Source organism: Micromonas commoda, chromosome 8, assembly GCF_000090985.2.
Source record: "Micromonas commoda chromosome 8, complete sequence".
In the NCBI taxonomy this organism is placed as follows: Eukaryota; Viridiplantae; Chlorophyta; class Mamiellophyceae; order Mamiellales; family Mamiellaceae; genus Micromonas; species Micromonas commoda.
The window spans coordinates 373,711-386,239 of record NC_013045.1 but is presented as its reverse complement, the minus strand read 5'-3'; the positions used below and the strand labels follow the sequence as shown (position 1 = coordinate 386,239).

Here is a 12,529-nt window from a genome sequence, read left to right as displayed (position 1 = left end):
CGTACCGCGCCGCGTGCGAGGCAGCCGCGGAAGGTGTCGGCGCGGAGGAGGCTGACGCGGCGAAGCGTGCGCTCCTCGCCGCGATTGACGCGCTCGGCGTCCTCCAATCGTCGGCCAAAAAATCAGACGTCGACATGGACGTCGACATGGACGCCGGCGACGTCGGCGGCGACGCGGTCGATGAATCGCTCGCGTGTTCCCTGCGCGAGCGCGCGGCTGAGCTCGGCCCGGAGGCGTGGGGCGGCGTGAGCCCCGCCGCGGGACGCTTCGAGTGGGTCGACGGCGTGCTACTCAAAGCTGCGGTTCGCGGCGAGTGGGTCCTGCTCGACAATGCGAACCTATGCTCGCCGACTGTGCTGGACAGGCTGAACCCGTTACTGGAGATTGGCGGGTCGCTCCTGGTGAGCGAGTGCGGCATGAGGGACGGTAAGCCGAGGGTCATAACCGCGCATCCGGCGTTTAGGCTCTTTCTCGCGCTCGACCCGAGGAGGGGTGAGGTGAGCCGAGCGATGCGAAACCGCGGCGTCGAGGTTTTTTTCATGCCGCCGGAGACTTCCTCGCCGATCAGGGCGTTGCGAGCGTCACCGGAGAAGAACACCGACGCTTCCACCTCCTCTCCGGCAGCGGAGGGTGCTCTGGCACTGCCCGCGCCCATGGTCATGCCCCCCGAGCGGCACACGGTCGAGTGCGACCTAGCCGCGGTGCTCGCCGCCGCCGGCGTCCCCGCGGGTCCCATCCGCGCCGCCATGACCGCCGCGCACCGCGCGCTCGTCGATCCACGGGGAACTTTTCCGGGGAGCGACGGCGACGACGTCAAGGCGGCGGCGGCGGCGGCGGCTGCTGCGGCGGCGGCACACACCGCGAGAGAGGCTGCGCGATGGGCCTCACTCGCGGGCGAGCTCCTGGCTCGAGGCGCCGCCGCCGGCGCCGCGCTCTCAGCCGCGTGGGATCACGTCTATTCGAGGGGCGAGGCTTCCGTCGCCGCGCGCCGCGCCGCCTCGGCCGCGTTCCGATCCGCGGTCGCGCCGTACCTCGACGCCCTTCGATCCGAGGGAGAGCCCGCCTCGGGCGTCGTTCGATCGTCCTCGTACGGTGGGGGGGCGCTCGTGCTCGCCGAGCCCCTCGGGTGGCCGGCTTCGCCAAACGTCGCGAAAGCCCTCGCCTCCGCCGCGGGCTGCGAGGTGACGCGCGTCAACCGCGCGGGCGCTCTCGTCGAATCGTCCGCCGCCGCGCTTCACGGCTTAGAGCTGCAGAGGTCCGGGGACGGTTCCGAGGCGTACAGGTCGGCGCCGGCGCTCGCGGCTGCGGCGCTTTCGATTGGCGCGCTCCGATCGCGACTGGCGATGGCGCCGGTTGCGGACCGCGGTGAACAGGGTCCGGGACCCGAGTTGGACTCCGACGGGGCGTCGACGATGGACTTGGTCGGGGCGCTGCGCGCCGCGGGCGCCGCGCTGATCACGGGCGCCGCCTTTGGAGACGGCGCCGCGGGGGGTCTCGCGCCCCGCGAGTTGAACGACGTCTCCGCGTGGCTTCACCGTTTAGCCCGGAGGTTCGCGACGGGTCGCACTCTTCCCGACGAAAACGCGCCTCTTCCCCCCGATGAAAACAGCTTGGGCGCATCGAACGAGCTCATCGCGCTCGCCGACGCGTCCGACGCGCTCGCGGGACACCCCGTCAGCGTTCTCGACGGTCTCGTCCAAGCCGGGAGCGGAGGAGGAGGGCGCCGGGCGGCAATCGCGAGTGGGCTTCGCGCGCTTTCGTTTCGTGCAGCCGCCGCCGCCGCGCGCGTCGCTCCGCACTCCGCCGCGACTTACTCGGCTGGGTCAGACTCCGGCAGCCTGTTGCAGCTCGCCACGTGGCGACGCGCCAACCCGGGCGAGAGGGGACGAGGCGACAGGGTGCACCCCGTCGTGGACGCCCTCGCGCAGGCGCTTTCCTCGGCGGAAAACCTGGAGCGGTCCGTCGCGTGCGCCCTCTGCGCGGCTCTCGCCAGGGCGCCGGCTGCGGACGCCGACTGGGACGCCGTCGCAGAGGCGGTGGAAGCGGTAAAAGCGGCTCAGGACTGGAGGCTCCGTCTGGAATCTTTCGCGTGCGCCACTCCCGCGTCGAAGCTGAGGCACGGACCGGACGGTACCCCGCCCGACGCCGCCGCGGTGGAGAGACTCGCGGTGGCGTATTCGCTGCTTCGCGAAGCCGTGGGCGACTTCGCCGCGGCAACCGCCGCCGCCGGCGCCGGGAACCTCAGCGTCCCCGTCGCCGTCGCCCCGAGCGCCTCCGCGGAGACGCCCGCGCGCGCGTGGGAGGCGTGGCAGCACGCGTCCGGTCGCGTCAACGTCGCGCTGGGCATCCCACCCGGCGACGGCGCCGTTCCCCCCGCCCTGCTGTGGCGCCTCGGGGGACACCCGCTCGTCCCGAGGACGGAGGGTTTGCGTCGAGCCGAGGATCGCGTGAGGTTCCTGTGCGCGGCGCTTCGACCCGGAAGAAGCGACGTCGTCGCCGCCGCAGCGGCAGCAGCCGCGCGCGAGGCGGGGCGCGGAGACGTCGACGCCGCGCGGGCCGCGTCCGCCGCGATGGAGCGCGCGACGCTCGCCGCCGCCGCCGCCGTCGGCGGCAACGGGGGCGGCGCCGGCCTCAGATCCGCCGCGCTCGAGGGTCTGTGCTTCTTCGCATGGACGCACGTGGGCGGCGGGGTACGGGGTGGCGCCGAAGAGGACGGCGCGGACGCGGCCGCGTTCCTCGAGAGCGAAGCCGCGACGATCCCCGCGCAGATCGCGGACGAGTGCTCGAAGCTGGCGTCGGCGGCGGCGGCGGCTGCTCCAACGCCAACCCTCGGCAAACGCGAGGACGGGGGCGACGACGACGACGCCATGGCGATAGATACGTTCGTCGAACGGACCGACGCGTCCACGCCTCCCGCCCCGCGCGAGTACGACCTGAACTCCTTCGAGCTTCTCAGGTCCGCCGACGTGTTCGAGGGGTTCGACAGCGCTGGGGGTCAGAGACCCCCCGCGCCGCTCGGCTTTCCGGTTTGGAGCCAGAGGTTCGCCAAGTGTCGAGTCGCGCACGGGTCGCTTCTCCCGCTGCTGGAGCTGCACTCGATCGCGTCGCAGATGACGCTGCTGGAGATTGTATCCGCGCGTCTCGCTCGCGTCTCGCTCGCTGCGACGGTCGATTCCACCCCTCAAACGAAGGAGGCGACGCACGCGCCGCCGCTCACAGCCGACGAACTCGCGGCTGCGGCGAGGGGCTTATCCTTTGGCGTCGCCGCCGCGCCCCGAGATCCCGCCGATTTCGTGGCGCACCGGCACCTCCTCTGGCTCACGAGAGCCGACGGCGGCGACGCTCGCCTCGCGGAGTCGCTCCCGTCCCTCGCGCACGCGATGTGGAGGTCGTGGCACGCCTCGGGGTGGGGAGGCGTCCTCGACGAAATCCCAGCCGCGCTCCAGCCCAAGTTTCGTTTGAAACGGTCCGAGACGGACGGTTTCTCCGCGAAAGATTTCGATCGCGGGTCGACGCACGCGGCGGCGTCCTGGAACGCCGCGCGCGGGCCCGTCCGCGGCGAGCGCGCCACCTCAACCTTCCTCGCCATCGCCCTCGTCGCGACCCACGGGGGCATGGACGGCGTGGTGTCGAGACCGGCGAGGGCGCTTCAGCTCAGGCTGGCGGCTCGAGCGCTCCGCCTGACACCCGAGGGCGGTTCGCACGGGACGCGCGTCGCCCTGGAGTGGTCCGCCCTGGGTTCGCTCACCGCGCAGGCGCTCGCGGCGCACGCCACCGCCGCGCCCGCGCACGCGAGGCCCGAGCTCGCAGCCGCCCTCGCCGACCTCGTCTCCTGGACGTCCCCGCCGAATTCGGAAGAAAGTTTCGTAGAGCGGAACCGAAATGTCGAAACCGCCGCGGTTCTCCGCGACGGTCTCTCCCGCGCGGCGTCCGCCGTAGATCACGGGCCGCTGAGGGCGCTCATGGCACCCGTCGTGGGTCCGCTCGTCGACGCGGTCATCGCGGGGGCCGCGCGCGCGAGAGAGCTCGCGGAATCGACCGCCGTCCGCGCCTTTGCGTCGGTCGAATCGTCCGCGACGTGGGCTGAAAACCGCCGAGCCGATCGCGCCGCGCGGGGCGCCGCGTGGGCGCTCCTCGGGCTGCTCCGTCTCCACCTGCTCCTTCCGGAGGGTACCCCCGACCCGGCCGCGGCGACGCGCGCCAGACTCGACCGCGCCGACGCCAAGCTCTCGAGGGAGACGGCGCCGACGCTCGCGTGTCTGGCGTGGCAGACGCGAGCGTCGGGGGCGACGCCTCCGCCCGAATCCGCCGTCGAATCCGCAAAGTCGGAGGCGCGAAGCCTCGCCGCCGAGTCCGCCCGACTGGCGCGAAACGTCGTGCCCAGGCCAGATCCGCCCCTGTGGACGCCGATGCTCGCGGAGGCTGCGAGGTTCAGGGACCAGCTGGCGTCCGTGGAGCGCGTCACCGGCATCGTCGCGGCGCTGTCCGCCACGAACGTCGGGGCGATTGACGACGGCGCAAATGAAGCGACTGCAAAGGCGAGAGCCGAGGCTGTCGCGTGGCTCGACGCCGCGGGACCTTGGGGCGGCCGACTCGACGTCTCCTTCCCGGGGTACCGGGACGCCACCGAGCCGTTACAGCTCGCCGCCCTCGAGCTCAGGCGTGGCCTCGCCTTGCTCGTGTCCGCCGCGCCCGACGTCTCGTCCGACGGCGCCAAGGCTAACGCGGCGAGGGGAAAGATTACGCCGGGTTTCGCCGCCGCCGCCGCCGCCGCCGCCGCGGCTCACCTTCTCGCGTTCCCGCCGCTCGCGAGCGTCGGTGGAGGCAGCGCCGCGGCGTTGCTCGCGTCGCCCGCGACGCAGCGGGCGCTGAGCGTGGTCGAATCCGTGGCGTGGACTCGCGACGCCGAGGCCAGACGGGGCGCCGGTTCGGGCGCGGATGCGAAGGGTCAGTCGGCGGCTCGGTCGGCGGCGCAGTTACGCGTCGAGGCGTTGCGAGCCGCGCTGGCGGCTGCCGCCGAGGAGGCGTCCACGTCCGGTTCCCTGTCCATAGAGGGGTGGCGCCGGTGCTGCGACGTCTTCGCGTCGCTTTCCTCGCTGTGGGCTCACGCCAGGGACGCCGAGGCTGAGGCTGAGCGCGAGGCGGCGGAGCTGTTTCGCTCGAGGACCAAGCCGCCGACGGCCGCTGAGACGTTGGAGGGCGACGACGACAAGACGGAGGAGGAGGCGTACAGGCGCGCTTTCGGCGACCACGGCGCGATGTTCGAGGACCTGCAGAGGGCGCCGGATGCGGTCATGGAGCTGGGAGACGACGAGGGCGAGGAGGGCAAACCAAAGCTCGACGGCAAACCGAGAGCCCACCCCGACTCGGACCACGACGACGACGACGACGAGCGGACCGACGAGGAGAAAGCCTCCATCGCCGCCGCCAAGATTGCCGGTCTCCTCGAGGGCGACCTACTTGAGGAGGTCGTCGCCGTGCACCGCAGGGTCCTCGGCGGCCTCCGCGGCCCGCCGCCGCCGCCGCCGCCCCCGCCGCGTGCGGATGATCCCGCCGCCGCCGCCGCCGCCGCGAATAACCCGAGCGGGTGGTGGGCCGCGTCGGGCGCGCCGCCAACCCCCGCGCGTTACGGCCGCGTCCTCACCCCGGAAGAGGCTGCGCGCGCGATGACGTTCGTCAGGTCGTACGACGTCGGCGCCAAGATTGCGCGCGCCGCGGGTCTGGTCGACGTGCCCGTCGCCGTCGACGAGGTGTCATCCGTCGGTCACCTGCTCCGGACGGCGCTCGAGCACGCGTGCGTCACCCGCGCGCCGTTACCCGCGGATGGATCGCCCATGATCCACCGCGTGGCGGGCAAGAGCGTCGAGACGAAAGATATAACGGCTGTAACGGCTGTAACGGAGCTCGCCGCCGGGTCCGAGGCTGAGGCGCATGATCCTGCGGCTGACGCCGCGGCGGATGCGCTGGGAGCCGATCTCAACGAGGGCGGTTGCGCGGGCGAGATGTACCTCGTCGTCGCGCCCGTGGCGGCCGTCCGGAGGAGGCTCACCGCGCTCCTGGAGGAGTGGCCCGAGCACCCTTTGCTGGAGCAGCTCGCGGAGATTTGCGATCGCGTCCTCGCGCTTCCGCTGCTGAGCCCGCTGAAGCAAGCGCTGACGGGCTTGGAGCTGTTGCTGGCGCGGGCTCAGACGTGGGAGGAGGGCGCCGCGTCGCACGTGTCACTCGCGGAGGAACTCACCGCGTGCGCCAAGCTGGCGCTGCGCTGGCGTCAGAGGGAGCTCAGGACGTGGCCGAGGCTGCTCGCGAGGGCGGCGGAGCGCCACGCGCAGAGGGCGCACCGCACGTGGTTCGCCCTGCACCGCCTCCTCCGACCCCCCGCGTCAAAGAAGAAAAAAGCAAAGGAGGATGCAAACGCCGACGAAGAGGACGCCGCCGCCGAGCTCGACGCCCGCGGGCTCGACGAGGAAGAGGCGGAGGGCCTCCGACAGGTGACCCTCGCGCTCGAGGAGTACGTCCAGGGCTCCACCATCGGCGAGTTCCGCGCGAGGCTGGATCTCTTGTGGCAGTTCCACGCCGACATGGCCGTGGAGCACAGATCGATCCGATCAACGTCCCGAGGAAACGGCGCGAGGGAGGCTGCGTTGTCCAACGTCCTCTACAACACGTGGAGGTATTACGTTCAGTTCCTCCCCGCCGTGGCCAGGCAGGTCGAGGCGGCGCGCGCACCCTGCGCCCAGAAGCTCAGGGACCACGCAAAGCTCGCAAAGTGGGAGGACCGCGGGTACCACGCCATGAAAACGCAGGGTGAGGCGAACCAGCGCTCTCTCCACAAGTTTGTGCGAGCGTTCGACGTCTCCCTCAACGCGCTCGTGCTGCCCGTGCTGCAGGCGACGAACGGGAAGGTCGGGCTCCCCGACCTGCCCTCGGAGCGGGGCGCCGCGGAGGTTGCGGCTGCGAGCGCGGCAGCCGCGCAGACTGCCAAGGAGGCCAAAAACGCGGCAATCGAGGCCAAAAACAAAGCCGCGAGAGACGCCCGCGAAAAGCACAAGGCTTCCTCCGCGGGCCTGTACAAGAACGAGACCGTCGAGGAACGCGCCGCTCGCGAGGTTGACGAGGAGGAGGCTGAGAAGGAGTACCAGCGAGAGGCTGAGGCTGCGCGCAAGCGGGCCATCGCCGAGGCTGCGAGGAGGGCGTCGACTGCGGCGGAGTCCGCCGCGGAGCGGATGAGGGAGGAGGCCAGGGCCGACGCGAGACAATCTTGGCTGGATCTCACCTCGTCCGTCGTCGTGGACGCCTCGGACGCGGCGCGCGCCATCGAACTCGCGTCCGCCGCGTTTCACCCGGGCTCCCCAGCCTCCGCCATGGCCGCGCCGCTCCGGCTGGACCAAGAGGCCTTGTACCAGTCGCGCCTGCCCGCGCTGGCCAAGAGGCTCGGCGAGGTTCTCGGGTCCACCCTCGCGGGAGCGCCCCCGATCGATTCGAGCTCGATCGCGGGTCAGCACGGCGCGGACGACGTGGACGAGCTCGCGTCGACCGTAGCCGCGCGCGCAACCGCGCTTCGCGACGACAAGACGGCGAAGAAGGCGGTTAAGAAAAAGGCGCTCACCGACCTCCTTCGAGCGCTGCCCAAATTCGGCATCCAATCCGCCAGGAAGTACGTGCCGGACTCGGAGCGCTCGCCGAGCGCGTGGTTTCGCGAGGCGCCCTTACCCAGGCCCGCGTGCCTGGACTCCCTCGGTCCAATCGCGGCGGAGGCGTTTGACGCCGCGGATGCCTACTACTACAGGTCCATGGCCCGCGTGCAGCGGCTCAGGACGGTGAGGGGAGCCGCGCACTCCGACTTGAGCTCGCGCGAGGTGGACGTCGCGTGCGGCAGCGTGGAGCACCTGCTCCACATCCTCAGGCACCAGCGAAGGAACGTGGCCGCCGCGGCGAGGGTCGAGCGGGGGTTTGCGACGCTGGCCGACGCCGTCGTCGCGCTCAAATCACTCGGCGGCGTCGAGCCGCCGCCCCCGCAGGAGCGCACCAAGCGCTGGCTCCTGTCGCAGAGGAGCGCGCTCGACGCCATCTGCCAGTCGGTCGCCGCCGCGAAGCTCGTGCACAAGACGGTGAGCGCGGCGGAGTCCACGCCGGGCCTCAAGCCCGGCGGCGGGGCGGCGGCGGCGGCGGCGACGACGCTCGCCGCCGTCGGCGACGCGGCGTCGGCTGCCCGGGATCGCCTCGACGCCTTCCTGGTCCCCGCCATGGAGTCCGCCGAGGAGTACAACGAGGGTGCCGAGGGTGCCGAGGGTGCCAAGGGTGCCGATGACGACGCCGGTGACGGGTCTTGGTCCGCGCCGCCGCTCGTCGCTATTAACGTCGCGAAGGCGCTCGCGGGTAACTTTGACGAGTTGCGAGCGGCGTCTGCGAAGATTGAAGTCGCGTACGCCGCTTCAATCGACGCGGTCCAATCCGCGCCGGCCGTCATCGAGGGAGCCGCGCCGCTCCCCGGGTGGGAGCCGCTTCGTGCGCTGCTGCTCGACGCGGTCCGATCCGCGGACGCGTTCGCGGAGGGGGCGTTCCCTCCCGCGAAGTCGTCCTCTGAAGAAGGTTTGGGAGCTCGAGCGGTAAAAGCGGTTGTTGACGCCAAGCTCGCCGCGGCGGCTGAGGTTCAGTCGAGGGTGGCTGAGGCGTCGGCGAGGCTGTCCGAGTCGGTCGAGGCGGCCACGTCCGCCGCGTTGGTGTGGGCCCAAAACGTCAAAGCCGCCGCGGACGGTCCACTCTCGGCTAACAAGGGAGAAGACGATATGGACGCCGACGACGAGGACGACGAGGACGACGAGCCACCCACGATGACCCACACCGAGGAGGCCCTTTCCGGAGCGATGGGCACGAAGCGCCTGGAAAAGCTCCAGTCGCACCTCGCCGCCGTCTCCAGGTCCCTCGCGGACGTCGCGGACGCCGCGGCAGCCGCCGCCCCGGCGGATTCGCGCGACGCCTCTATTGCCGCCTCTATTGCAGCCGCGCGGGTTGCGCAGCTGGCTCCCATTCTGGCGCTCATCCGCGAGGCTAACCGTCGAGCGCTGCGCGAGTACCTCCGCTTCCACCGATCCAGCGCCAAGCTCGAGGCTGTGTTAAGCAGCCTCGTCGTGGGTTTGTGCGCCGAGGGTTTCTGCGACGGCGGCGAGGATGGCGACGGGGGCGAGGATGGCGAGGATGGCGGTAAGCTGATGGACGATCAGGGCGGCACCGGCATGGGCGCCGGCGAGGGAAAGAAGGACGTCAGCGACGAGATCGAGGACGAGGAGCAGATCATGGGCATGGAGGACATGGAAAAGCAGGAGGAGGACGAGGGCAAAGGGCCGGACGGCGACCAAAAGGAGAAGTCCAAGGGCATCGAGATGCAGAACGACTTCGAGGCTGACGCGCAGGACCTCTCCGACGGCGACGATGAGGAGGACGATAACAACGAGGAGGACGACAACGGCGACGACATCGACAAGGAAATGGGCGACGCCGACGACGAGAACGCCGAGGTTATCGACCAGAAGATGTGGGACGAGGAGGACGAGAAGGAGGAGGACGAGGACGGCGGGGACGGCAAAGAGCGGGGTCAGGAAAAGTACGACAAGGGATCCACGGTTCAAAAAGACGACAACCAGGAGACGGAGACCCGCGCCGCCGACGAGGAGGACCAGGATAAAGACGACAAAAAAGACAAAAAAGACGAGGGAGCTCCTGACGAGCCCGACGCGGACAAGAAGGACAAGAACGAGGACGAGGGCGGCGGCGCGGGCGACGACGAGGACGAGACCGCGGACGACGGCCCCAAGGATGAAAACGACGGGGTCAACCAGGAGGAAATCGAGGAAACCGGCATCACCCCCAAGGGTCCCGACCAGCCCGAGGCGGACGACGACGAGGAGATGGAGCTCCCGGACGACATCAACCTCGACGGTGAGAACGAGGAGGGCGACGGCGAGAACGACGGCGGCGACGACGACGAGGGCGCCGCGCCCGAGAGCGAAAAGGTGGACTTCCCCGAGGACGACAAGCCAGGCGAGGAGGGCGAGGGGGACGGCGCCGACGCCGACATGGACGAACAGGGCGACGGCGGTAACCTCGAAGAAGTCCTGGGCGACGAAGGCGAAGAAAAGGAGGAGGACGAGGGCGACGAGGGCGGCGAGGATGAGGAAAACGCCGGCGGCGCCGCGCCCGACGAGCCCGGCGCCGGCGAGGACGACGACGACGTCCAGGCGGGCCCCGACGGAACCGGCGCCGGCGGCGGTGCCGACGACGAAAACGGCGACGACCAGCCCCAGGCCAGGCCCGGCGAGGATGGCGGCGACGCGGGCGTCGGCGCCGAGGGCGACGGCGTCAACGAGACCGAGCCGGACGCCGCCGCTCGAGCGCCTCAACCTCGGTACGACGACAGCCGAGCCGGCGAAGAGGGCGACGACGACGGGTTCGACGACGGCGCGCAGCAGACGGCGCTGGAAACACCCGCGGGCGGCGGCGACGGCGGCGGCGGGGGCGCGAGCGCCTCCGCCGCGGGCGAGGGCGCCATCGCGCCCGTCGCGGCCGGAGCCCAGCCGCCCGGCGGCGGCGCGCCGCCCCCGCCGCCCAAGCCGGACGGTAAGTCCGCGCCCGACGCTACCAACCCGCACAGGTCGTTGGGCGACGCGCTGAAGAGCTGGCGCGAGCGCCTGTCCGTCGTCGGCGAGTCCGTGGACCGCGACGCGCGGACGGGCGAGCTCGATCCCGACGCGACGGGCCGTTTCAACGAGTACGAGTTTGAGCGTGACGCGACCGACGACGTCGGCGTCGGCGGCGGCGGCGGCGAGGACGAGGGCGCCGGGGAGGGCGACGCCGACGCCGGCGTGCAGGCGCTCGCGGGCGCCACCAAGGAGCAGGCCGCCCAGGCCGCCGCGCAGGGCCTCGACCGTGCGAACAACGCCGCCGGGGACGGGGACGACGACCCCATGGAGGACGTCGAGCAGCCCCCCAAGGAGCCCGAGGAGTTACTCCCGGATCTCGGCACGGTTCGCGCGGTGGATGACGCGACGGAGATGGAAGCGCCGGAGGGGACGAGAGATGGGCAGGGTAAGGATGGCGACGCGGATAAAGCGGGCGACGGCGAAGGCGACGCGCGAGAGGAGGGTGACGAGGACGTCGAGGACCCGAACAAGGGCAAGACGGCTGAGGAGCGCGGCGCGGCGAGGGCGCGGAGGAAGGGGGCGTCCACGGACGAGTCCAAGCCCAAGCCGAGGGATAAAAAGTCCAAGGCGGGCGGAGCCGGCGGCGACGCCGGCGCTCTCGACGGGGACGAGGACGAAGGCTTGGGGCACGGTGATGACGGAGACGAGGAGTTGGTGCCGGGTGGACGCGCGGAGCTCGGCGAGGAGACTGTCGTCGCGCTCAAGATGCTCGAAGACGCCACCCTGGAGGACTCGGGCGACGACGGCGTACCCTCGTACACGGAGGTTCAACACGAGCTCACCCCGGAGGAGGTTGAATCCGCGCGAGCCGCCGCGGCCGCGTCCCTCGCGGAGTACCGCGAGAGGACCGCGTCCGGCGCGGGGCACGTCGCCAAGGCTCAGGAGCTCTGGCGCAGGCTGGAGCTTCTCACCGGGTCGCTCTCCGGTGAACTCGCCGAACAGCTCCGGCTGATCCTCGAGCCCACGCTGGCGTCGCGGCTGCAGGGCGACTTTCGCACGGGTAAGCGCCTGAACATGCGCAAGATCATCCCGTACATCGCGTCCGACTTTAGGAAGGACAAGATCTGGCTCAGGCGATCCAGGCCGTCCCAGCGGAAGTACCAGGTGGTCCTGGCCATCGACGACTCCAAGTCGATGGCTGAGAACCGGTGCGGGCACCTCGCGCTCGAGTCCATGGTCCTGCTGGCCAGGGCCATGGCTCGGCTCGAGGTTGGAGAGATTGGCGTCGTCGGCTTCGGAGCCGCGGGCGGGGGAGGAAACGGCAAGGATGACCCGAGTCCCAACGCCAACGCGACCGACGCGGTGCGAACGCTGCATCCCCTCGGAGCCCCGTTCACGGACCAGGGCGGCCCCGCTCTCGTCTCTCAGTTTACCTTTGCCGAGGATAACACCTTGGCGGACACGCCGATGGTCAACTTGCTCAGGTACCTGGACGCGCAGCTCGGCGCCGCGCGCGAGAACATCCGCGGCGGGTCCGAACAGCTCCAGCAGCTCTGCCTGATCATCGCCGACGGTCGCTTCCACGAGAAGGAGGCGCTGCGGAGGCAGATGCGGGAGATGGGATCGCGCCGCGGGTTGCTCGTCGCGTTCATCGTCCTCGACAACCCGAGCAGCTCGGTGCTCGACATGCAGAGCGTGACGTTCGCCTCGGGTAAGCCCGTGTTCCAGAAGTACTTGGACACGTTTCCGTTCCCGTACTACACACTGGTGCAGGACATCAACAGGCTGCCGTCGGTCATCTCGGACCTGCTTCGGCAGTGGTTCGAGATCACCGCGGCGTGAAAAACGTGGGATTGCTTTGGATCGCATGAGATTATCACCACACGTAGACT

General features: G+C 70.8%; 1 protein-coding gene across 1 annotated transcript; it reads left to right on the top strand.

Annotated features, from left to right (window-relative positions):
- Positions 1-11,615: 11,615 nt before the first annotated feature.
- Positions 11,616-12,467, top strand: MICPUN_76243 (predicted protein; the record flags this gene model as incomplete). The annotated part of the gene is made up of 1 exon (XM_002508113.1): positions 11,616-12,467. A coding segment is annotated over one exon (852 nt), but the record flags the coding sequence as incomplete, so codon positions are not given.
- Positions 12,468-12,529: the final 62 nt, after the last annotated feature.